Genomic DNA, 27,845 nt, shown 5'->3' on the forward strand with positions numbered 1-27,845 from the left:
TCTCTGACTCTGCCTCTGCCTGTACTACTACTGTATACTATAGCTCTGATTGCTAATTGTAAAACTGTGTGACAGGTGTTTGCCCATGTGATGAGTCAGTGTGCATGGTAGGGCAGTTAGCTTTAGAATTTGAATGGCAGTGTGTTCTTTGTGAAAAGTGAATTGTGTGTATTGTTTTGAAAACAGTGTGTTTTAGAACTGCAATTTGAGTGTAAAGCAGAAATTGTGCTTATAGTTCAGCAGAATTGGTTCAGGAGGTTGGTTCATGAGTTGCATATTATGGCCATTGTGTGTCAAGTACCAGAAATTGTGTGTAAACAATTGAGAAAAACTGTAATCTCCCTCTTTAAAAAGTAAATGATTCTTGAATGCCACACGGCTGCTCTGAACTCATTGGTTGGTATATTGTACCATTCATTATATTTTACATTTGACTTGGAACCCTGTGGATGTTTTGCCTCTTTTACCATCCTCCTCACTGTACATGGGGGCAGGATAAACACATTTTTTTGTCCAAGCAAGTTAGTCACATTTACAGTGTAGATAATTTGTGTTCACTGTAAATAGCCATTTCCTGACTTACAAAGGTCAACTCTCAATATTTTCGAGGGGTGCCTTGTTAAATTGTTTGTTAAAAAATATTTATTTATCATATTTATGTAACTATTTATTTATTCCTCATTGTTTTAATTGAGATTGAGATTGTTTTAATTTAATTGTTGTTTTATACCTGTTTTTAGTTTAGTAGTTTAACTAGGTGTGCCAATAATTCTGAGGGGCACTGTAAATGGCAAACTCTAAAGTCTGACTAAAGCTAATTTAATAATGAGGCAAAACCTATTTGAATCCACAGTAAATCTAATTACCATGACCAAGATCTGAGACAGAAACATTGGTTGGTCAGCTCGATGCTCCCACATGGCATGGCTTTAGTTCATGCACAAGACACTTTTCACATCGAGTGGCTTTGTACGTTGCCTGTCATTTGAATTGCAGCCCCTTATGTCTAGCTTTGTGAATGTGGCTTGAGTGATAATGCTGAACTCATAAATTCTCTACACTTTGTGTGATTTAAGGTGCTCTGTTAAATCATAGAAGTAAGAGTGTTGTCAAAAATCATCTGATAATTAGTGACATGAGGTGGACGTGGACTGAAAGGTCTTGATCATTTCCCTTCTACAGAAAGATGCTATCATGGGTTGTTGAGCAATGCTGTGTAACCACAGATGAGTCACTAACGTGAAATTAGTCACTTCCATTTCACGATATAGTTGGGAGCTACATGCCTTATGGCAGCAATGGTTGGATGTTACAATTGTGGTAAGAATACTTTTGTCTTAAGAAGTGTTTTTATATTTTGATGGAAATTCAACAAACCTCAAGTTTCAAGTTCAATAACAGATCATTAGATCACAGAAACTATAAAGAATCTATGCAGTGCTGTGTTTGCAAGGAACAGAATGGACATACGCAGCCCATTTGTGCTACAGCTCATGTCTGTGGTGTTCACACGGTATTGTAAGTAAGCTTGATATTAAGTATTGACAAATATTGACTCAAATGCAATACATTATTTTTCCTAATTTCATTCTTTTGCTCTTCTCTCTTTCTTTGTCAAAAACACATCAATGACTCGACTGAAATGGAGGTGAAACATCTTTTGCCAAAAGTTGCAGTGAACAAGGTAAACACTCCACTCCACATTGTTATGCGTATCAAGGCCGTAGCCATGATGTCAACATTAGGGGCGACCAAATTTGTGGCAGACAAAATGTCGACACATTTCTCCCCATGCAAATTTGAATATATTATAAAATATATTTTAAATAATTGTATTCCTCCTGTCCCCCTCCTTCACCTTCCCCTTCGCTTGCTACTCTCTGTCTCTTTGTCTGTGATTGTTCACTCTCCCTGTGTGTCTATTATCCGAAATGCATAGCCATACTTAGGTTCTTTACTTTGGAGTTAGGGTTACTATATGATATAATACTTCTTCTCACTCACCTCCAGGTCACCACTCTCTGCCTGAGGTGCATTTCAACTATGAAGGTTAGTGTTTCACTAACAGTGTATCGATCATCTAACTAACATAATACTGTTTCCCAAAACCGTCGTACTTAGATAGGCTAGTACTTTGTTAGTTTGAACCAAGTTGGTTTCTACCAACATAGTTCGGACTACAATGGTTGCAGATTTTTTTCGGAGCATGTCGGGAGCCGAACGCCTGAAGTCTAAAGGCTAATGCAATTTGACATTGCCTGACATGATTTATTTAGCTTACACTCTTGGGCCCATCATTGTTATTATTGCAATGTCATATATGGTGTAAGTGCAATGTCATATAGTGTAAATGGTGCATAGTTGTCATGTTTTTCAATGGTCGTGCATCATTCCCTCAGTTTGCCTTGAGATGGGAGAAAAGGATTTCAATGTTGGACTTTCTGCTTTCAATGATGTAAAAATGTGACGCTGAATACTGCTACCACACACAAATATTGCATACTATTTTAAATGAACAGATACAATGTTTTTCATTAATCATTATTATTCATTCATTGTTATGAAAGTGTTTGTTGAATCACAACCACAAAATGACTGTTATAGGCTATCACAAATAATGAGCATAATACAGGGCTGTGAAAAAGTATTTGCCCCCTTGCTAAAGTTGATTAAAAAGATAAAATAATATTTTGGAAATTGATCTTAATGCATTAATTTAACAAATTGTCTATGGTGTCTATGGTGACTACGACTCTGTGTATGTTTTGCAATAGATTTGTCTGATTTCTTCTTTTTCCATACAGAGTTGACAATTACAGGCAGCAACTTGACAAATTGTGAGCATTCAAGAGATTACTGTGTTATAGACAAGAGTGACTGCATGTCAACTCACGCAATGCATAGTGGATTCATTTCTGGTCAGTTGAAACTTTTTTTTAGCCATTTCAGCTTGATTCAGTAAACACAGTAAAATAGTTTTGTGTTTTGATATTTCAGCATAATACTTACAGTATATTCCCCTTGGACCTCTTAATAAGTATACACAATGACCTTTGCATCATTGCATGGAGTATCACACGTTTGCCTTCAATTGAAATTGGACAATATACAATCACGTTACAATCCTTAACCTTGTTATCTGTTTCATCTGCTTTCAGACCCAGTTGAAAACTTTACATGTTTTTTTATGGAAACACCTGAGTCTCTAAGCTGCAGTTGGAAGACAGAGAGGAATGAGCATCCTGGAAAAACAAAGAGCTCTCTCATATTCAGCAGGTAAGAGCACAGGGACTGCTGGAGCACCATGGAGCACTGTGGCTCTCCCTATATTACTCTGAAAGTGTCTAATATGTGTGTGTGTGTGTGTGTGTGTGTGTGTGTGTGTGTGTGTGTGTGTGTGTGTGTGTGTGTGTGTGTGTGTGTGTGTGTGTGTGTGTGTGTGTGTGTGTGTGTGTGTGTGTGTGTGTGTGTGTGTGTGTGTGTGTGTGTGTGTGTGTGTGTGTGTGTGTGTGCGTGCGTGTCTGTGTCTGTGTGTGTGTGTGTGTGTTTTATACAGCATAATTGGATTTGCATACTGTCAGCATGTCTTATTCATTGGCGCCAAGTTCAACATCACCCTAAAGTTGCAGAACACCGAGAACAGAGAGGAAAGGCTATCTGGTCCCTACTATGCTCACTTACTGAAATTAGGTATCAACTCAGAATAAAAATGTCACTGCCAAATAGCACCACAATAGCAACAATATATCAGTATATCTATTTGTGATTATTGTCATTATGTAAGTGTGATGATCTGTTTCCTGTTGTTTATACAAGTCAAACCACCTCGTCCAGTTGTCACAGAAATTGTGACATCGCATAACTCCCTCAATATGACCTGGACAACTGAAGACACTTCCTCAGGGAGTTGCCAAATACGTCACAAACCCAACAACACTGACGTGTGGACTAAAGTAAGTACAACATAGTGAGAGTCCTTTTCAGTTGAAACAAATTAGCATAATAGATTCATAGAGGGGTGGGGACACATACTATATGTCAGTTTGAGACCAATCATGTTCTGTGCCAAGACTACCAATGCTGCTCCCTCAGATACCTGAACTGGCACCGGTACACCATGGGAACAAGATTATGTATATGATTGACTGCCTTCAGCCAGATATGCTTTATACAGTCAGTGTGTCCTGTCTTGGCCAATATGGTGAAATATGGAGTGACTGGAGTGAGGAACATTCTAGAATGACATCAGAGTCTGGTAAGTCAGTGGAAATGATATCAACCAGTGGACATTATGAGTCTAACTGCAATTTTGCAGGAAGTCATGTTTGTTTGTATTTATGTTTATATTAAATTGTATTAGCAGATACTTTTGTCCAAAACAACATGCATTATATTTGAATCAAGCACCAAACAAAACTCGCCAGAGAGTTACCTTCAGTATTCCCAGAGAAACTCCAGGCAAGGTTTCCTTTTTGCTAAAGGAACAGGCTGCCCAATTGGTTTGTTTCCAATTTTCAGAGCCTGCATGGGCTGCTTACAGAGACCAGTTTGTTTTTTACTCAATGGGCTTGAAATTGCATAAAATTGCGGACTGCACCTTTAACGTATGATAGCTACCATGATAATTAGTAGGGCTGTCAAAATAACTGATTCATTTAGATGAATTAATTTGAGATAAAATAACTGATAAAAAAAATTAACGCAGATTAATCGATGACCTTTGACCTGGAGCCATGCTAGTCAGTAACCATTAGACCGTAAAATGGGGAGACGAGAATGTGCTGCCTGGATCATTGATTAGAACATTTACTTTAAAAAAACGGCCTGACGGTGTTAAAAAGAAAGTGTTGATTAAAACAAAGTCCTCTGCAATGTCTGCAGCACAGAATTTGCATATCACGGGAGTTCGTCAACTCTTAAGTACCACATTACTGCAAAGAAATAGTGTTGACATTGCGATTTTGCGATTACATTTTATATGCGATTAATTTAGATTAATTAATCACAGAGTATGTAATTAATTAGATTAAAAAAGGTACCAATAAACCTGGTCTGCCCTTGCACACATAATTTCTATCCGGATACACACACATTTATTAGGGCTCTGCCCAAGCCACTATTTGTTTCCCACTTACAGAGCCATGACTGTATGACCACCAGGGCAGGTGAGAAGCAATTCCCTGAAATGTCTCACAAAAAAAGTGTATGAGATTAGAATCATGAACTGCACTGTTAACCAATCATTTGGAATTTAAGCTTCTGCTGTCAGTATTACGGGGAAGATTTCAGAAATAAAATCTGAGATAGCTGAGATATTAGAGGATTTGTCATTGTTACAACAGTAACAAAATTAGAATGGTCGAGCACATACGGGTTAACTTCCCCAAAGAGAGTCAGCAGAGCTGAAAGATGTCTGCTGTTATCCTATAGCTCCAAGCTATCCTCCCCGAGTCTGCTATCACACTGAGGATTTCAGCTCTCATGGAACCCAGAGGATCTTACTACTGGCAGCAGACACAGTAAACAGACTTTTATTAATTCATCTAACAATCATTCTTATTGTAAATCTGCTCTTATCATGTCATATGTGATCCGTATCTGAAAGTAAAAGTTAAATTTTTTTATGGATAGAATTGGCTGCCAGCTAGCTAAAGCTACAGGAGGAAAGGAATAGAAGATGTTGACTATCATGTCCCGTTGTGTCCTATTAGGCTGAACCTCCTGCCAACGGCCATAGCACTGTTCTTGGATACAGCATCTCCCACATGCCCAGTTCTCAACCCCATCTGAAGAGGACTGTAACCAGCAGCAGCCCCAGAGTCAGCCTTGTGGTAGTGAGAGGGGCGTACAACATTAATGTGACAGCATACAACAGGGCTGGAGACTCCCCAGTGCACCATCTCAGGGTTGCTGCAGGGCCCGCGCACAGTGAGTTGGGCTTTCTGCTCTTTTAGATATTCACAAGATACACTATTTAGATAAGATATTCCAATCTCACTTCTGCCTATCCAACAGCTTAGAGGTGTAAGATTGTGCAATGTCCTTGAAATTGTGCAATATCCCTTTCACATGCTGCTCTGCATTTTACATGTTAGTTGCAACATAACAAACTTTTCTATGCATATGTTGTATGGCCAAAAGCTTTTTGACACATTTCAGTGAACCCAAGTTGTGTAACAGCTTCATGTATGACAGTTTCACCACAAAACACACCCTGTGCTATTTATACAGGGTGTGATATTACACAATCACTTGCTGTGGTGTAGGGGGGCAGTGGCTCTGAGCTGCATGAGTGCAGATGTTTGTTTCATGTTTGCCAGATGTGGCAGCAGTGCAGGGCTTGTGGATGCACTCCAAAGATGGCAAACTGTTTGTGCAGTGGGAGGCGGACCCGGCCGTGTCTGAGTTTGCCATGGAGAGGGTGGCCGAAGCAAATCCCAACGACACACACTGGACACGGATAGCAGGTTCTGGCCATGTGCTCACTGCTCTGACAGGTGTGTGTGTGTGTGTGTGTGTGTGTGTGTGTGTGTGTGTGTGTGTGTGTGTGTGTGTGTGAGTGTGTGCATGCAGAGAGGCACAAAACCAATTCATCTTCAAAGCTTTCCTATTGTGTATGTTTTCTTTAAAAAATTAAAAATGCTGTAAAAACATCTGACATCCAAACTGTAGTTAACAACTGTGTTTTAAGGCTGGGTTGTTGAAGTCTGTTGTCATTAAAGATGCAGATTTTCTGTTGTTTTCATTCCAGGAGACATCACACCCAAGCAGACGTACAACATCAGTGTCTACCCTATCTCTGGAGAACACTGTGGCCCACCCAGGTCACTGCAGGCCAACCTGGAGAGTGGCGGTGGGTTGAGTCTACTGGTCACACAGACAGTGACAGCAGATTAGGGCTGGGCAATATAACTCACCAAACCTCTGATCTTAATATGGTGGTGGGAAATGGCAATTTACCTTTCACACATTGTACTATGATACTATAAAACAAATGGTGCTCACAGCTCTGTAAAACATGCCCATAAGCAGCTTTTTGCACTGAGAAACATGCAAATTGTGCACAATGCTATGCTAAACATGACCATATTGTCAATATTGCAATGTAGAAGAATGAATTGAATATGCAATGTGCAATATAACATCATAGGCTTACTGCCCTGTAGTGGATTGTAGTAAAAGATTAATGTTCACTAATATTCTTTGAAATGACATGACTAAACAGATGGCATAGAACACAAAGCATACATACTGTTCTTAGTGAGATTTCTTTCTTTCTTCCAGAGTCATTTCTAAAGTTAGATGCCTTCTCTCTCAACTTGACTCAGAAAAATTAGTGCATGCTTTTATCTCAAGTCGATTAGACTATTGTAATGCTCTTTTAGCTGGACTTCCAAAGCAAACATTATACAAACTCTAGTTAATTCAAAACGCAGCTGCCCGAGTACTCACCAGAACAAGAAAATATGATCATATATCTCCTGTATTAAAATCACTACACTGGCTCCCAGTAAAACAAATAATTGATTTTATACTTCTCATTGTTTTTAAATCATTGAATGGCTTAGCTCCATCTTATATCTCTGACATGATCAATGTGTATACCCCAGTCAGATGCCTACTAAAATTTTAGGCTTTTCCAAGAAGATGATGTGACAACTTTTTATTTTCACTATACATTTATTATTTTAACTTGAATGTTTTACTTTCATTTTATTTTACTTTTAATGTGTTTTACTGTCTATTTTAAAAGCGCATTGAGTCTGTGTGTACCACATGAAATGTGCTATATAAATGAATTTGAATAGAATTGAATTCTTTCCCCTTCCCCTGTGCATTAGTTTTGGTGGATGTGGTGGATTTGAGAGTTGCCATGGTGACCAAACACAAAGCTATCATCCAGTGGGCATGGCAAAGGAAGCAGCACCAGACCAGCATTCTCCTGTACAAGCTGACGCTCAGGAGTGAGACAGGAACTCAGTGTGAGACTTCCAGTGCACTTCACACCCAGTTCCCAACCAGATCCCAACTGGTTAAGCCTCCTCTTGCAATCACTAGGCAATGAAAAAGTGAATGCTGATTAAGCTGATAATGATCCGCAATCCCATGTTAGTCTCAAGCGTTCGATGCGTTGTAAGTCTGCATTGTATGTTCAGGTTTCTTTAGACCCTCTTTAACTATAATGTCTCTTCTGTTCTTCTCTGATCCCCAGCCATTATGGTTACTCCAGACATGAGCCAGTACTCATTCACCTCACTGAAGGCCAACACTCAGTACTCAGTCCTCTTATTTGTCAAGACCCATGAGAGTAACACTTCCAAATACAAAGAAGACTTCACCACACCACGCCTGGATCAGCAGGAAGGTTGGAACATTTGCTTATGACATATTTCGATTTACACACATATTTCAATGCTGACTGCTTACTGTTACTGAGAGTGTCTGGTTACACACAGCGTTCCCATATCAAGTGATTTTCAATCTAACTATCTTGTTGTGGTTGTGATTGTATTTTTCCAGAGACAGCTAAGACTCTAAGAGTACTTGTCCCTCTATTCGTTCTCATCATTGCAGCTGGTGTTTTCACATCTCAAATTGTGTGAGTAGGACATATATGCTTTTGCTACTTACCTTCATTGATGAATTAAACAATAATAACAATAATAATACATTTAAGTTATTGTAATGAGTATTTAACATGATCTGGGGTCATATTGTCCTTAACAGCTACAGAAAATACATCATCCTGCAGGTTGCAGACCCAAAGCAAAGTGCTGCTGTTCGCTGGCTCATGAGCTCTCAAGTGGTAAGGAAAAGGTCTTGTGTTGTTTGTCGTAAGGCTAATATGCAGTACATTTCCTACCGAAGAGTAGAGATAGTTTACTACTAGCTCCAACGACGCCACCTGTCATCAACTGTAGGAACTACAAGGTAAATTAACACCATAATGCTCATCGTTGAATTGCTGTTTACCTGCTGCTGTTTACACACTTGATGCTTGATAGCTAAAGTAGAGCTCTGTTCTGAACAGACAGGTGATAACCAGAAGGTGCTGCAGGTGGTGGACCTCTGTCTGAATGAGACTCATGAAATACTGGTGGACGAGAAGACCTGCATAATGCCTGAAGACAACACGAGAACAAGTCAAGATTTTGTGAAGTCAAAGAATGGTGAATGTATGGAATATGTTGGGAGTAATGATTTGTTGGCCTTTAAAGATCTTGCTGAAAGCCCTCCTACCCACAGCAATGCTGAATATGTTCACAGTGTCCATTTTCTCGAAAACGGATATCGTGATGAAAATGTTTGTGCTATGGCTAAACTTGATGTCAATAGAATTTCAAGACCACCGAATACAGGTGATGAAGAAAACAATGCTTTTAAAGGCAGCATAGAGTATGTTGAAAGCGTTTTGGCTCAAGACTGTTTTGTAGACAGTGCCCATACCATGAGTAACATCTCCGCAGAAAGCATTCCTATAAAAACTATTACTGATACAGATAGCATTCCTCTACATTTTAAAAGTTATGTTAGCAACATTCCACCAAACAGCCTTTTCAGAGGAATCATATCCCTCCAACCAAACAAAGGCAACCCTCTCAGTGATCCACCTCAGGCTAGTGCACATGATGCAGAAGCTGCTCCAACCTGGAGCATTCCGCCCTCAGCAGGCGCTTATGTGGGTAGCAGCTCTAATGGCTCAGCTTCAGACAACATGAATCCCCACATGGCAGAGAGCATGGAGAGCAAGTGTCCTGTGATGAAAGATGGTTATGTCTGCACAGCTCCTGTCTCTACTGATGATAGAGATGCGACTGGAAGCAGTTCCTTCCTGGACGGAGCAGGCAGTGTTGCTCCCTTCACTAATGCTGACTTGCTCTCCTGACCCAACACACATTACTGAAAGTCACCCTCTACCGGTAAACACTTGTTACGTTTACCCTGCTAATGTAGATTACACTGATGGGATTCCTGATAACTCCGAGCATGTACAGACAGGCCCTTCTTGTCATACAAAATCTATAGCTTCCATGTTCTCTGGCTATTTAGATTATGTAACCAACTGTCCAGGGAATCTCAGCTCATGGCATCCTTTCCCCATACCTTTCAATAGGAATGCTTTTGTATGTTATAATGGCACAAATGAGAAATTATATATAATAATGCATTACATCACTCAATGCTACATTGAGTGAAACATTAAAATGCTTTACAGGTGATGTTGATGATTATGGTTGATGGTTGATGGTTATGGACAGGCTTCAAACGGAAGAGATTGTTATGAAGTCCTAAATGACAAAAATGAAACACTGGATTCAATCACTGCATCAGTTACCATAAACTGATGTAAACACCTTTATTCCATCATTAACATTCAAATGTTGATCAATCACAAGGTAACTTTCATGTCAATTCAACAGCATTAATATTCAGTTGCGTATCTGAATGTCACTGAATGGCTGTCAGCACAACTTGCTGAAAGTCCCTTGGTGGTATAATCATGAAGATGAATTCATGGCTATGTAACACACTTGGACAGAGTGGAGAACACCATAGCACATTAGGGCTTCAAGATCAATTGATCTGTTCATTAAAAGTGATTTCCGTGACAGTCTCTTGGCGGTATAACACAAAGTTCTGAAAATGCATTCCTGGTTTCAATCGCTCTTTGGGGTTGAAACTTCACCCATTTGTACCACAATCTCTCATATGTCTCTCTGTATAAAGCTCCAAGTGAAACCAACACCTGCATTTCCTCACAAAATAGTTCTGTGTGGTTCCAGTGGCCTGTAAGGCTTATGGTTGTGTGTGGTTTTGGTAGCTTGTAAGGCTTCTATGGTTGATTTTTGAAGTGCCACCTGTAGCCACATTGTGACTTCAATACCTCCTTAATATTTGTTTTCTTTAAATAAATATATTTTCAAATTTATATTTTGAGTTTTTGTGTTTTATACAATCACTGTTTTTCAAATTTACTGTAGGACAAATTACCTGAATATATGAAAAGTGTACAATGAAGTGGATCTGTAAGTCTTGTAGCTGAAAGACTATACAGTATGTGTTTGTGATTACTGTAACGGAAGAAAAAAAAAGATCCAGTATATTTTTCTGCAGAACTGCAGGAATCTCTTGGGAATCTTACTCAATGTTTCCCCTTCTGGTCATCATAGATTGGCATTCATCCCAATCCAGTGCTTGATGAGGTAGTGTGCAACAGCTTGTCTTGGTGGCAGAGAGAAAACTGCATGCTTAGCTCTCACAGTAGCATCGATCACCTGGAAACAAGACAGTCGATTAAGGTTTATAATACGCTACATGCAGGAAAGGCTCGCTCGTTTGTTTCCGGTGGAACCAGGTGTGTTTGAGCCTGCCGCTATTGGTAATGCAATTAGTGTCTACACGGACCCAGTTGGATGCTGCACCTGGGAATCAGCACGTTACGACAAAGAAAGATTTATGTGTTGAAATTGTTATTATTAGTTGAATAAGATATTCCGTGTCAGAGCGGAAGATTTAACGAGCATAATATAACAGAAGATGCCGTTACAACAGTTTAATTTCCACCGGAAATAAATGAGTGTACAGGAAGAGCCTTTTGTGCACCTAGGCTATAGTAGAAGTACAATTTGGTTGTGTTTGAGTTGTGGTTATTGTTATTAAGTTTGTTGTTTTACCTTAAAGTAATGAAAGTCTTTCACTTTAAAGTATTCTGAACATGACAGAGTGGGTTTCCATCTAACTCACTTGCATATTTTAAGCAGTCATGAAGATTTTGCTACAGCTGGTGTGCGTTTTCATTAGCTGTATTATACAATGCATTAGAGGGAGGAGTTGTGAGTATACCTTGAATGCTAGTTAATCCACCCTCTGACATATTCATTTAGACATGTCTGGATATAGACAGTTTGCACCCATTCCATGCTTATTACTTATTCAAAGAAATGTCAGTTAACTGCAGTACCTTATGACGCCTGAATTTATACAAAAAATGACTGCTGTCTGTTATGTTGTTGTCAGACATGTGGCTTTTCAGCATATAACCTTTTCACATAACTTTTGCAATGGCCTTTTGTCTTGCCAACCTCACCTGTTGCCGTGTGAACCACCGAGCCTCCTCAATCTCATTCTTGTCCACATTAATGGTGGTTGTCAAGGCGACGGCATGGCAACCAATCATGAGCGAGGATGGCATGGGCCACGGCTGGCTGGTGACATAGCGCACCTGCCCAACGCGAACACCACTTTCCTCCCAAACCTCTCTCCGAACCCCCTCCTCCACAGTCTCACCTGTCAGCCAGAGCACACAGCACATCACACCAATGTCCAAACACCGACCCACCATCTCAAAGCAACATCAGTAGGACATGCTGATACATTTCAGCATATTTTATTAGGATTTTGTAAAATGACCACGACACTGTAACACTGTTGAATGTCTTGAAGTCTTATTACCGGATCTTGTATGCCAAATAAAAGATACAGATGGCCATAACTACTTAAACATTGGTAAAACTGTACCTGGCTCTATGAAGCCAGCAAGACATGAGAACATCCCAGGAGGGAAGATTTTTTTCCTTCCAAGCAGACACTGGTTACCGTCAGGGTGGATGACCAGCATGATGCCTACTGGATCTACAATAAAGAATAAATAAACATATAAATACTTGAGACAGTTTACAACAACCAGTGCAGTGCTACTAGAATTACAACACAAAAACAAACAGAGCCAACCAACAAAAATATGACAGAACACATCAGTTAAGCACATAATTTCAAAGGCAATTTCTCTTTTGCCTAGACCCTTTAAATAAAACCTTACAAATGTATTGAGAGTGCAGTTTTGGGATGATTGGTTCAACATGAAGAGCAATGACCATGCAGACTGACTCTCTCATGTAATATATCAAGCCTAAAGTAAGCATAAAAATTCCACAAGCAATGCTACAGTTAATGAAAATGAAAGAGTCTGGACATATTTGCTGATGCACTTCATTTCATTTCAGAGCTCAGAGGCCTATAACATGCTTGTAAGCGTGTTCCTCACCCACGCGAGGGTAGCAGGTGTTGTGGATGCCCTTGAGACTTCTACAGCCCTCTCTCAGGCACGTCCTCTTATGGCCTCCTTCATCCACACGCGTCTCACTGCCACATGTGGGGCAGAAGCTGTACCTGCTGTGCCACGCCAGCACTGCCCTGGCTTGGGCAACAACACCTGCACGGAGGCAAAGCAGCGCCATTGTAACACAAGTGATTGCCAATTGATGCCATACCCACCATTCATTTTTTATATACAAAAAAACCTAAACTGTCTTCCAAAATGTAACTACCTGCCTCGATGTCACTGAGCTTTAAGAGACCTGGCATGGGTGCATGGAGGAAGAAGCATTTGGGGTCTGGGAACTTAAGGAATTCTGAGGGGTCCTTCTCGGTGTTGAGAGCAAACCATGCGGTCAGTCCATCGTCCTCTCCCTCCGGTGTGGTGGTGGGGACACACCTCGTCTGCTTCTCCACTCCCAGGAAGATGACCGTGGTGCCCGGCCGCCCCACAATTGGCTCTACCATAGCCGCCCGCAGCCGGCTCATCAGGAAGGAGGAGTCAGCTCTGCTCTCTTCTTCCATGGCCTCTGATATCACCAGCGGGTTCAGGTTGTGGAAGAGCAGGAACACGGTGTCTGGAGACGTCTGCTTAGCAGCAAGCCACTTGCTGTCAGTCCTCTTCTCACTCAACCTGTCTAGGAACTCCTGGTTGAAGTAAAGGTCCTCCCCGTTGGCATGCATGTCTGGCAGAGCAGGAGGAGGGTGTCCGTCCTGTCCACCACACAGCAGCATGGCAATGTGCTTGTGGCCCCAGAAACGGGCAATGTCATACGCAGTCTGCCCAGATCTGTTCACAGGTGATGTGTCACACCTTTACAAAGGAGGAAGAGAACAATTCTAGATATTCAAATGGTGTCTTTAAAACAAGTTTAATACAAGTGCCTGAGAAAACATAGTATTTTCTGAGATAATATAGTATTTTCATGTATTATTTTGGCTATATACCTATTTGTATATAACAAAGTAAGGTAACACTTGAAGGGGTGTGAATAAAGCTGACGTGACACCATGAGTGTTTGTGACTGTTGTCATTCAGAATCATTTATGAGTTTATAATGTATTTTTTATTTGATTTATTTTGGATTGGACAGACAACACAATTCATAGGATAACATATGAAAGTGTGAACAACACTTATTTCCAACATGGTCCTTGAAGTTCGAGTTAACATTGTTTGGGATGTCTTCATTATGGCAACTAGACATTAGCCATTATATTCACATCTGCATTTATTCATTCGGCAGACGCATTAATCCAAAGCAATTAACAGAAAGAGAATAACATTTAAGTTACAGTGCAGAGGAAACTCTAGCTAGGAATTACCACTGCATCTGTCAATACTAGTACTGGAGGAGAGGAGTGGCTACATACTAGTCTAAGTTGTCTATTGAAGATAAAGAGGGACGCCCCGCTCTGATGGGACTTAAAGAAGTCTGGACTGCCGCGGGTGTGGAGACGGTAGTGCCAGACAACGTTCCTTGGAGGAGCGCAGCGGCCGAGGGGTAACATAGCCCCATGAACATGCCCCCAGAGTGGCCAAGGGGTAACAGTCCCATGAACATGCCCCCAGAGTGTAGGACTGTTGCTGCCTGGCAGATCCAGCTGTTGGCTGCAGCGACTCAAGCAAGGTAGAACACATTTTTTCTCCATACTGACAATACTCAATGACCTTGAGTAACAGAGATCTGTGTGAAAAATCTCCAGAATTCACCCATCAATCATTACATTGCATGTAAATGCAATGTACTGTTATCCCTGTTCTTTTTATTATAGTGCATGAAAATGCACTATACTGTTATTCCAAGTCTTCTTATTATTACAGTGCATGAAAATGCACTGTACTGTTCTTCCTAGGCTTCTTCTTCTTATTATTACAGTGCATGAAAATGCACTGTACTGTTCTTCCTATTCTTCTTATTATTACAGTGCATGAAAATGCACTGTACTGTTATTCCAAGTCTTCTTCCGCAACTTCTTCTTATTATTCTTCTTCTAACGCACGCAATTCAGCTTGAACCGTTTAACGTAGAAACTTCATTCAAACTTTGTTGCGTAGGTCTTGCTTATGCCATGTGTGCTTTGTATTTTTCAACTTTGTAACTTTTATACTTTTTAAACCATTAGTTAAAAACTATTACAATTTCCCCCATAGACTTAACATTGCTCATTATGACATCACGGCAGCAATTAGAATGTTACGCCAGGTGGCCAGTCCAGGTGCAGCAGCTCTCTCTCTCTCTCAGGCTTAAATTGATTACACCTGTATCAACTGTCAGTTTCTCTGGCTTTAAGCATACAATCTCTCTGAAGACTACATATCCTGTTAACTGTTTCCTCTGTCCACAACTGTTTCAAAATAAAAGTCCTCACTGCAATAATACACTATTAAATCATTTAACCATTGAAACTACTCAACTATTTAACTGTTAAACCATTCCAACTGTCAGTTATCATCAACTATGCCTCCAGTCAACTACATGAAACCTCCATGTACCTAGCAACCAACATAGCAACCATCAAAATTAAGCGTTTATGACCGTTTCCATAGCAACCAACATGATTATACTGCAGTAACTTCTTGTTTCCTGATAGTGGCCACCATGGATACCCTAGCAACAAATGTTTCAAAATAAAAGTCCTCACTAGCAAGTTAGCTAGTTAGCATGGTTAGCATAGTTAGCATTGTTAGTATAGTTAGCATTTTTAGCATAACTGCAAAAAATCATCAACTAAGTAAGCTAATCAACCTGGTTAGCATTGTTAGCAAATTTAGCATTGTCAGCATAGTTAGCATTTTTAGCATTACTGCTAGAAATCATCGGTTAAGTTAGCTAATCAACCTGGTTAGCATTGTTAGTAAAGTGAGCATTGCTAGCATAATTAGCATTTTTAGCGTAACTGCTAGAAATCATTAGCTAAGTTAGCTAATCAACATTTTAACATGAATAGAAATCATTAGTTAAGTTAGAACTGGAATGTTTCATCTTTAAACTGTCTACCTTCACACTATCAACTCTCTGTAAACTATGCAACCACCATGTTTACCCTAGCTACATACACTATTAAATCATTTTACCACTGAAACTACTCAACTATTTAACTGTTCATTCCAACCATTCCAACTGTCAGTTATCATCAACTATGCCTCCAGTCAACTAAATGAAACCTCCATGTACCTAGCAACCAACATAGCAACCATTAAAATTAAGCGTTTTTGACAGTTTCCATAGCAACCAACATGATTATACTACAGTAACTTCTTTATTCCTGATAGTGGGCACCATGGATACCCTAGCAACTACTGTTTCAAAATAAAAGTCCTCACTAGCAAGTTAGCATTGTTAGCATAGTTAGCATTGTTAGCATAGTTAGCATTTTTAGCATAACTGCTAAAAATGATTAGCTAAGTTAGCTAATCAACCTGGTTAGCGTTGTTAGCATAGTTAGCATTGTTAGCATTTTTAGCACAACTGCTAAAATGATTAGCTAAGTTAGCTAATCAACGTGGTTAGCATTGTTAACATAGTTAGCAATGTTATCATAGTTAGCATTTTTAGCGTTACTGCTAGAAATCATCAGCTAAGTTAACTTATCAACCTGGTTAGCATTGTTAGCATAGTTAACATTTTAGAATACCTGTTAGAAATCATTAGTTAAGTTAGAACAGGAATATTTAAGCTTTTAAATGTCTACCTTAACACTATCAACTCTCTTTAAACTATGCAACCACCATGTTTACCCTAGCTACACCTTAGTAGCCATATCTACATTTTTTTGCATTTTCATGCACTGGTAATTCCTTGGAATTGCATTTCTAGTTATTACAGTGCATGAAAATGCACTGTACTGTTCTTCCTAGGCTTCTTATTCTTCTTCTTCTAACGCTCGCAATTCAGCTTCAACCGTTTAACGTAGAAACTTCATTCAAACGTTGTTGCGTAGGTCTTGCTTATGCCATGTGTGCTTTGTATTTTTCAACTTTGTAACTTTTATACTTTTTGAACTATTAAATAAAAACTATTAACAATTTCCCCATAGACTTAACATTGCTCATTATGACATCACGGCAGCAATTAGAATGTTACCCCAGCTGGTCAGCCACCTGGGCACCAACTGTCAGTTTCTTTCAGGCTCCTCTCTGAAGACTACATATTCTGTTCCCCTGTATCCTCTGCGCACAACAGTATCAAAATAAGTCCTCCTAATTCCATCCAACTTTATATCCATTCATCTTCTTCAAACCATTCACTCATCCACCCATTCTAAACAGTCTGCCTATCAACAACATCAATTAGACGCTCTACATTGAACTTTTAAACAATCTACTCTGTCTCAGGCTGGCTCTCTTAAGGCTAGCCAGTTAAATTGATTACACCTGTATCTGTATCCACTACTCTCAGATACATTCTCTGTGTCTCTCCATTCTACAAGAATATAAGGCACATTCCATCCAACATTCTATCCATTCATCTTCTTCAGACCATTCACTCATCCACCCATTAAACTGTCTATCAACATCTATTAAACAATCTGTCTATCAACATCCATTAAACTCTCTGTCTATCAACATTAATTAGACTATCTACATTCAACTTTTAAATTATTTACTCTGTCTCAGGCTTTAAGAGTACTCTGGCTCTCTTAAGACTAGCCAGTTAAATTGATTACACCTGTGTCAACTACTCTCAGAGAGCTGTATCAGTGTCTCTCTTAACAAGAATATAAGGCACATTCCATCCAACCTTCTATCCACTCATCTTCTTCAGACCATTCACTCATCCACCCATTAAACTGTCAATCAATATCTATTAAACAATCTGCCTATCAATATCCATTAAACATTCTGTCTATCAACATTAATTAGACTATCTACATACAACTTTTAAAGTATTTACTGTGGGTCCCTCTCAAGCAGCGTTTATATGTCCTCCCTCGCTCCTCAATGATCTACATAAAGAAAGATAGAAGAAGGGCTAGACTATCCCATTGTTGCCACTCCATCATTCTTTATGTAGATCAGTGAGGAGCGAGAGAGGACGCGTAAACGCTATGAGAGGCACCTTCTGTCTCAGGCTTTAAGCATACAATCTCATTAAGACTACAGATCCTGTTTCACTACTTCCTCTGTCCACAACTGTTTCAAAATAAAGGTCCTCACTGCAATAATACACTATTAAATCATTTAACCATTGAAACTACTCAACTATTGAACTGTTCAACCATTCCAACTGTCAGTTATCATCCACTATGCCTCCAGTCAACTACATGAAACCTCCATGTACCTAGCAACCAACATAGCAACCATTAAAATTAAGTGTTTATAACCGTTTCCATAGCAACCAACATGATTATACTGCAGTAACTTCTTGTTTCCTGATAGTGGCCACCATGGATACCCTAGCAACAAATGTTTCAAAATAAAAGTCCTCACTAGCAAGTTAGCTAGTTAGCATGGTTAGCATAGTTAACATTGTTAACATAGTTAGCATTTTTAGCATAACTGCAAAAAATCATCAACTAAGTTAGCTAATCAACCTGGTTAGCATTGTCAGCAAATTTAGCATTGTTAGCATAGTTAGCATTTTTAACATTACTGCTAGAAATCATCGGTTAAGTTAGCTAATCAACCTGGTTAGCATTGTAAGTAAAGTTAGCATTGCTAGCATAATTAGCATTTTTAGCTTAACTGATAGAAATCATTAGCTAAGTTAGCTAATCAACATTTTAACATGAATAGAAATCATTAGTTAAGTTAGAACTGGAATGTTTCATCTTTAAACTGTCTACCTTCACACTATCAACTCTCTGTAAACTATGCAACCACCATGTTTACCCTAGCTACACCTCAGTAACCATATCTACATTATCTATCTATTTTTGCATTTTCATGCACTGGTAATTCCTTGGAATTGCATTTCTAGTTATTAAACTTCTTCTTCTAACGCTCGCAATTCAGCTTCAACCGTTTAACGTAGAAACTTCATTCAAACTTTGTTGCGTAGGTCTTGCTTATGCCATATGTGCTTTGTATTTTTCAACTTTGTAACTTTTATACTTTTTAAACTATTAGTTAAAAACTATCACCATTTCCCCCATAGACTTAACATTGCTCATTATGACATCACGGCAGCAATTAGAATGTTACCCCAGCTGGTCAGCCACCTGGGCACCAACTGTCAGTTTCTCTCAGGCTCCTCTCTGAAGACTACATATTCTGTTCCCCTGTATCCTCTGCGCACAACAGTATCAAAATAAGTCCTCCTAATTCCATCCAACTTTATATCCATTCATCTTCTTCAAACCATTCACTCATCCACCCATTCTAAACAGTCTGCCTATCAACAACATCAATTAGACGCTCTACATTGAACTTTTAAACAATCTACTCTGTCTCAGGCTGGCTCTCTTAAGACTAGCCAGTTAAATTGATTACACCTGTATCTGTATCCACTACTCTCAGTAGAGAGCTGTGTCTCTCCATTCTACAAGAATATAAGGCACATTCCATCCAACATTCTATCCATTCATCTTCTTCAGACCATTCACTCATCCACCCATTAAACTGTCTATCAACATCTATTAAACAATCTGTCTATCAACATCCATTAAACTCTCTGTCTATCAACATTAATTAGACTATCTACATTCAACTTTTAAATTATTTACTGTCTCAGGCTTTAAGAGTACACGCTGGCTCTCTTAAGACTAGCCAGTTAAATTGATTACACCTGTGTCAACTACTCTCAGAGAGCTGTATCAGTGTCTCTCTTAACAAGAATATAAGGCACATTCCATCCAACCTTCTATCCATTCATCTTCTTCAGACCATTCACTCATCCACCCATTAAACTGTCAATCAATATCTATTAAACAATCTGCCAATCAACATCCATTAAACATTCTGTCTATCAACATTAATTAGACTATATACAACTTTTAAAGTATTTACTGTGGGTCCCTCTCAAGCAGTGTTTATATGTCCTCCCTCGCTCCTCGATCCTCAATGATCTACATAAAGAAAGATAGAAGAAGGGCTAGACTATCCCATTGTTGCCGCTCCATCATTCTTTATGTAGATCAGTGAGGAGCGAGAGAGGACGCGTAAACGCTATATATGAGAGGCACCTTCTGTCTCAGGCTTTAAGCATACAATCTCATTAAGACTACAGATCCTGTTTCACTACTTCCTCTGTCCACAACTGTTTCAAAATAAAGGTCCTCACTGCAATAATACACTATTAAATCATTTAACCACTGAAACTACTCAACTATTGAACTGTTCAACCATTCCAACTGTCAGTTATCATCCACTATGCCTCCAGTCAACTACATGAAACCTCCATGTACCTAGCAACCAACATAGCAACCATTAAAATTAAGTGTTTATGACCGTTTCCATAGCAACCAACATGATTATACTGCAGTAACTTCTTGTTTCCTGATAGTGGCCACCATGGATACCCTAGCAACAAATGTTTCAAAATAAAAGTCCTCACTAGCAAGTTAGCTAGTTAGCATGGTTAGCATTGTTAGCATTTTTAGCATAACTGCAAAAAATCATAAACTAAGTAAGCTAATCAACCTGGTTAGCATTGTTAGCAAATTTAGCATTGTTAGCATAGTTAGCATTTTTAACATTACTGCTAGGAATCATCGGTTAAGTTAGCTAATCAACCTGGTTAGCATTTTTAGTAAAGTTAGCATTGCTAGCATAATAAGCATTTTTAGCGTAACTGCTAGAAATCATTAGCTAAGTTAGCTAATCAACATTTTAACATGAATAGAAATCATTAGTTAAGTTAGAACTGGAACGTTTCATCTTTAAACTGTCTACCTTCACACTATCAACTCTCTGTAAACTATGCAACCACCATGTCTACCCTAGCTACACCTTAGTAACCATATCTACATTATCTATCTATTTTTGCATTTTCATGCACTGGTAATTCCTTGGAATTGCATTTCTAGTTCTTCTTCTAACGCACGCAAATCAGCTAGAACCGTTTAACGTAGAAACTTCATTCAAACTGCGTTACGTAGGTCTTACTTAGGACATGTGTGCTATGACTTTTCAACTTTGTAACTTTTATACTTTTTAAACTATTAGTTAAAAACTATTACAATTTCCCCCATAGACTTAACATTGCTCATTATGACATCACGGCAGCAATTAGAATCTTACTCCAGCTGGTCAGCCACCTGGGCACCAACTGTCAGCTTCTCTCTGGCAATCTCTCTGAAGACTACATATTCTGTTCCCCTGTATCCTCTGTGCACAACAGTATCAAAATAAGTCCTCCTAATTCCATCCAACTTTATATCCATTCATCTTCTTCAAACCATTCACTCATCCACCCATTCTAAACAGTCTGCCTATCAACATCAATTAGACGTTCTACATTCAACTTTTAAACAATCTACTCTGTCTTAGGCTGGCTCTCTTAAGACTAGCCAGTTAAATTGATTACACCTGTATCTGTATCCACTACTCTCAGTAGAGAGCTGTGTCTCTCCATTCTACAAGAATATAAGGCACATTCCATCCAACATTCTATCCATTCATCTTCTTCAGACCATTCACTCATCCACCCATTAAACTGTCTATCAACATCTATTAAACAATCTGTCTATCAACATCCATTAAACTCTCTGTCTATCAACATTAATTAGACTGTCTACATTCAACTTTTTAATTATTTACTCTGTCTCAGGCTTTAAGAGTACACTCTGGCTCTCTTAAGACTAGCCAGTTAAATTGATTACACCTGTGTCAACTACTCTCAGAGAGCTGTATCAGTGTCTCTCTTAACAAGAATATAAGGCACATTCCATCCAACCTTCTATCCATTCATCTTCTTCAGACCATTCACTCATCCACCATTAAACTGTCAATCAATATATTAAACAATCTGCCTATCAACATCCATTAAACATTCTGTCTATCAACATTAATTAGACTATCTACATACAACTTTTAAAGTATTTACTGTGGGTCCCTCTCAAGCAGCGTTTATATGTCCTCCCTCGCTCCTCGATCCTCAATGATCTACATAAAGAAAGATAGAAGAAGGGCTAGACTATCCCATTGTTGCCGCTCCATCATTCTTTATGTAGATCAGTGAGGAGCGAGAGAGGACGCGTAAACGCTATATGAGAGGCACCTTCTGTCTCAGGCTTTAAGCATACAATCTCATTAAGACTACAGATCCTGTTAACTGTTTCCTCTGTCCACAACTGTTTCAAAATAAAAGTCCTCACTGCAATAATACACTATTAAATCATTTAACCATTGAAACTACTCAACTATTTAACTCTTCAACCATTCCAACTGTCAGTTATCATCAACTATGCCTCCAGTCAACTACATGAAACCTCCATGTACCTAGCAACCAACATAGCAACCATTAAAATTAAGCGTTTATGACCGTTTCCATAGCAACCAACATGATTATACTGCAGTAACTTCTTGTTTCCTGATAGTTCCCACCATGGATACCCTAGCAACAAATGTTTCAAAATAAAAGTCCTCACTAGCAAGTTATCTAGTTAGCATGGTTAGCATTGTTAGCATAGCTAGCATTTTTAGCATAACTGCAAAAAATCATCAACTAAGTTAGATAATCAACCTGGTTAGCATTGTTAGCAAATCTAGCATTGTTAGCATAGTTAGCATTTTTAGCATTACTGCTAGAAATCATCGGTTAAGTTAGCTAATCAACCTGGTTAGCATTGTTAGTAAAGTTAGCATTGCTAGCATAATTAGCATTTTTAGCACAACTGCTAGAAATCATTAGCTAAGTTAGCTAATCAACATTTTAACATGAATAGAAATCATTACTTAAGTTAGAACTGGAATGTTTCATCTTTAAACAGTCTACCTGCACACTATCAACTCTCTGTAAACTACGCAACCACCATGTTTACCCTAGATACACCTTAGTAACCATATCTACATTATCTATCTATTTCTGCATTTTCATGCACTAGTAATTCCTTGGAATTGCATTTCTAGTTATTATCGGGATAATTATTCTTCCTCCGACCAAAATCAACGATTTATAACGCTAAAACCACTTAACCGTTTGACGTCATTCAAGCACTCCTACAAAGATCTTGTAACGGAGATTTGACGATTGTATTTTTGACATTTGTCAACTTCATACTTTTTGAGATATTTACGATAAAAGAGTTTAAAATTCCCATAGAGTTTACATTGAGATCCTTTGGCGGCAAAGACTAATTGTTACGTCAGGGCTCAGCTGTCAGTAATCAAGGATCTTTGATCCAAACTAAAGCCATGCCACCGCTGCAACCTGAATGTTTTGTCTACTCATTAAACTGTAGCTGCGTGCTGAGTAGCCTACTAACAGCTATGAAAACATTCTACCATGCCATAGCTGCTGTAAACGACGTTATCGTCTTGTCTCCTGTTAGGCTACTCCTAACTTGATTTGTTTATATCGTTACAGTAACCGGTTTGCTCTCGGTAACGTTATCAACAGCTAAAGACAATCTAACCTAACGTCAACGTAAATCTAACACTGTATAGCTAACGACAACCAAACTTGCTCCAGGCTAGGTTTTTCGGTATCATTCACAAATTAAAAACCTTTGTTAACAGCTTGTACATTCCTATTAGGACAATCACACACCTGGAGACACTTCGAAGAACATACTAGCTCATCCTGTACAAATATCCTACTTTATCTCCCTCAACAATGGAATTCTCTTCTCTGATTGGCTGATGGGGTGGCCATTAAGTAAGGGATAATGTATAGAACGCCGGTCATTATCGGAAAATAATTCCCGACAGGATGAACAGAACCCCGACGCGCAGCGGAGGGGTTTTGCTTCGTCCTGAAGGGAATTATTTTCCGATAATGACCGGCGTTCTATACATTATCCCGCTTATTATATGGCTACTTGCCAAAAAGAGAAATGAAACTTAACTCAATGTGTCTTTAGCAATGACTTGGCTACCGTTTGGTGGCTTTCGCTAACTTCTAGAAAATAAATAGTTCGCCACAGTTGACAGTTGTTAGGTGTTGCCTGGCAACATACTTGGTAACTTTCAATGAAATTCCATTGCAACCAGCGAACGGCTTTGTTGCGGATTGATATGAAAGACGTGAATTAGAAGCACAAAACCCGTTGCCATTGACAGCGGTCATTATATACTTTCACCGGTGATTATACATATTAATCACCGGTAGAACGTTGGGGAGGCCCATTCAAAGTGAATGGGAGCTCTCTCAACATTCTAGAGAGCCATATAATAACTTCGTATAACCTGCTACCTCTGAAGTAGTTCCCGTATCACACTTGAATATTAATTCGCCAAACTCGTTGCGAAGTTTAAATGAACTGCCACGGTGCATCCAAGCTGAAATACAGACGTGCAGAACCATAGTAACATTGTAGCATATGACGGAGGTGGATTGTAGCTAGTTGGATGCCATACGGCTATAAAAGTAGCGATCTTTCAAAGTTAAAGCTAATCAGAATCCTGGGATATGCCCACTTGCCTACTGTAAGCTAACGTTACATTTGCTAGATATCCTACCTGTTGCTGCATCATAGTTGATTGGCGTTGTTTGAAATTGTATTCCGTATTCCAATGGTGTCTATGGCCTAGGCTACTTTTAACCTGCATTAGTGTAGATATGAAGGCTATATAAGCTATCCTACCAGTCGTTTCACTGCAGGCTACTAAAGTGTCAGTTCAAGATTGCAACTCGTTTGAAGTTGCCAACTTCATTTCCAATAAATGAAGAGTTATTTTCCATAATAGCCTATATCCACAATTTTGATGCATTTTCATAAATCACTTTTTAAATGTGACTTTCCAAGTAATTTCAGTGGAAATGTAATTGGGTTATTGTTATTTATCTATTCTTCTGTGTAGCCTAGTTGTCTTTTTAACTATAGACCTAATAGGAATGTTTTACACAGTCAGCAACCTTTTTGCATTTACATGCAATGGTAATTCCTTCCATGGAATTACATTTTCTAGTTTTGTATGTTAGCATTAGTGACTTGTGAATTTGCGGTGGCTGCCCTTTTTGGTTGGCTGAAGAGCAGACGGGCCGCAGCATTCAAGACCATCTGTAACGTTATTACTGTACAAGCTAGAAACTTTACTGGTGTAGCTGGTTAAGAAACCAGGTGGACATGCTGGCGTGACCATCTGAGGAAGCTGGTCCTGCTGATGTGACCAGCCTGCCATGCTTGACACTGCTGATGTAAGATGGTCATCCTGGTTTGTTATAGGGTCATTCCACGTCAAATAAACCAGAGCACACGCACTTGCGTCTCAAAAAAATCTGAAAAAAATACCATGTGCACCTATGTTACCCAGGAGACACTCTGTGAAGTGGCTTTGTGATAAGATCAATACTTTTCAAGTAACAGCCAGTTTTACAGGGGGAGGGGGGTATCAAATTTGTTCTGCCTCTTTTTTTTGTCAAAGTTCACAAGCTCATTGCTCAAGAACTAGAATTTGTAGGAGGCTCACATTTTGCAGGCTGGTGCATAAATAGGAATAGTATGCAGTAAAATCACCACAAGTAGTCTGGATGATCCTGCTTGGTCATAGCAGTCCCTCAAAGTTGATCAACATTTTATTGGGAGTTCTTGGCTGGGCTCTGTTTAGGCCTTCAGAAGACACATTTTTACTCAACATAGGCTCTTGGTTTTTTTCCCTTATAGAGATAAGTAGAAACACTCTCCGAAAAAGCAATGAAGAGAAAATAAATTCCATCAGGGACTGAACAGCAGACCTCACAAGTTTGAAAAATAAATGTGGATCTCATATTCAGAGCATCCTTACACCTTGTGGGAATATACAAAAAAAATGTAAATATTTTTTTCTTCAGTCCCTGATGGATTTTCTTTTGTCTTCATTGCTTTTTCGGAGAGTGTTTTTACTGATCTCAATAAGGGGGAAAACATCAAGAGCCTATGTTGAGTTAAAAGATGTTAGCCTAAACAGAGCCCAGCCAAGAACCCCAATACAATTTTGATCAACTTTGAGGGACAGCTATGACCATGCAGGATCATCCAGACTACTCATGGTGATTTTACTGCATACTCTTCCTATTTATGCACCAGCCTGCAACATTTGAGCTACAGATTCTAGTTCTTGAGCAATGAGCTTGTGAACTTTGACAAAAAAAAGAGGCAGAACAAATTTGACACCCCCTCCCCCCGTAAAACTGGCTGTTACTTGAAAAGTATTGATCTAAGCACAAACACATTTCACAGAGTGTCTCCTGGGTAACATGGCACGCATGGTATTTTTTTTCAGATTTTTTTGAGACGCAAGTGCGTGCGCTCTGGTTGATTTGACGTGGAATGACCCTATAATGATCAACATAAGCTGGCATGGTCAGTTTACAAGCTATGTAAAAAGCAACCAGTTTGAGGTGGCAGGCCTATGGCAAGCAAAACCAGCTGAATTAACCATCGCAAGCTGGGTAAAGAGTTTTACTGGTCTAGCCCAAAGTATACTGGTCCCACAAAGTATTTGACATACAAAATAAACCCAATGACACTTAATGACAACATTCATACTCATACTGCAGGCTCCATAATGTTCTTTGCAGGTGTCACGTCATGGTTATAACAGTGTCATGTGTCTTCTGCACACCCCTTGAAATTAAGTGTTAGTCTACCCAAAGTAACACATAGCCAGCCTCCATGAACCATAAACCTACCCTTTTGCTAGAAGAGCTTTCACAACTTCATAGTGTCCGTTCCGTGCAGCGAACATTAACGCCGTCCATCCGTTCTCACCGCTCTTGTTGATCAAAAAGTTGGAGTTGGAGATCATAGAAGTCACCTTCTCTAAATCTCCTCGGCCCGCAGAATCCAGAAAGCGTTCCACCATCTCCGTTTTGGGATTTATAATTGCCATGTCTCAATGGTAGTCCTTTAGGATTAAAAAGCAAACAAAAACAAAAAACGTCTGTCAAAATGTGCTGTTTTAAATTAAGCTGAAGTTTTAACATAACTCCAACAAAAACATCAGCTATAGCCTACTTGGCAGATCTAGAAGGCTACAGGCTGTTACATCATGTTCACATAGCCTATGGTGTGTTCAAACATGGAGGCAGTAGCCTATACATAATCCCACATAGATTTAAGAGCCGAATATTTTAACAGCCATTTCTGCGTAGAAAACAATCCCAAAGAATGTTTAGCGTTAAGTAATGTGGGCTATTAATGCATTTCACAAATTGACAAATAATCTTTCCTGCTAGTTGACCTGGCAGTGCAAGTTATTTTTCAAAGCTTATGACGATGACGTTAAATGGTTGAATAGCATTAAGGAATTATAAAGAGGTTTATGTGGCCTAAACGACAACACTTCGGCTGTGTGACATAATATCTACACTAGGCTACCACACTATAATTCATTGTTGTAAGGAAGGACACTGGATACGTAACCCTGTAACTCACACGGGGTTTAATCTTGGTAGAAGGCTGATGCCAGGTGGGTTGTTTTTTTTTTTCATTTAGACAACTTGCACTCAACCATCGCGCAAACTATAACCATGATTATATTCCGAACTCTGGCATGTGTAGAGGACTTCGGAGTAGAGTAGCCCAATCATATAACAACTGCAGCAGGAACTAAACAGAAGATTTTGGGTCATGTGATGTGTGATACATAGCCTACTTCCGTGCGTGTTTCTCTCAAAGTTATTATGTAACGCCATCCTCTGGACAATACGTTGAACTGCATA

General features: G+C 39.2%; 2 protein-coding genes across 2 annotated transcripts; one reads left to right on the forward strand and one right to left on the reverse strand.

The window, feature by feature from the left end:
- Positions 1 to 638: 638 nt before the first annotated feature.
- Positions 639 to 10,930, forward strand: LOC134089333 (interleukin-6 receptor subunit beta). The gene is made up of 17 exons (XM_062543775.1): positions 639 to 1,518; positions 1,649 to 1,684; positions 2,011 to 2,049; positions 2,805 to 2,918; positions 3,159 to 3,276; positions 3,557 to 3,690; positions 3,817 to 3,953; positions 4,093 to 4,255; positions 5,431 to 5,519; positions 5,712 to 5,928; positions 6,321 to 6,497; positions 6,752 to 6,853; positions 7,842 to 7,982; positions 8,213 to 8,365; positions 8,521 to 8,599; positions 8,728 to 8,806; positions 9,032 to 10,930. Exons 1-17 carry the CDS (start codon positions 1,461 to 1,463, stop codon positions 9,884 to 9,886), a joined length of 2,691 nt encoding a protein of 896 aa, XP_062399759.1. The 5' UTR covers positions 639 to 1,460; the 3' UTR covers positions 9,887 to 10,930.
- On the reverse strand, positions 10,316 to 27,715 carry nudt12 (nudix (nucleoside diphosphate linked moiety X)-type motif 12). The gene is made up of 7 exons (XM_062543776.1): positions 27,559 to 27,715; positions 26,814 to 27,028; positions 13,329 to 13,909; positions 13,046 to 13,213; positions 12,520 to 12,633; positions 12,089 to 12,288; positions 10,316 to 11,276 (listed from the first exon to the last, which is right to left on the reverse strand). Exons 2-7 carry the CDS (start codon positions 27,011 to 27,013, stop codon positions 11,166 to 11,168), a joined length of 1,374 nt encoding a protein of 457 aa, XP_062399760.1. The 5' UTR covers positions 27,014 to 27,028; positions 27,559 to 27,715; the 3' UTR covers positions 10,316 to 11,165.
- Between the last annotated feature and the right edge of the window lie 130 nt (positions 27,716 to 27,845).

The sequence above is a fragment of the Sardina pilchardus genome, chromosome 8 (assembly GCF_963854185.1).
Source record: "Sardina pilchardus chromosome 8, fSarPil1.1, whole genome shotgun sequence".
NCBI lineage: Eukaryota > Metazoa > Chordata > Actinopteri > Clupeiformes > Clupeidae > Sardina > Sardina pilchardus.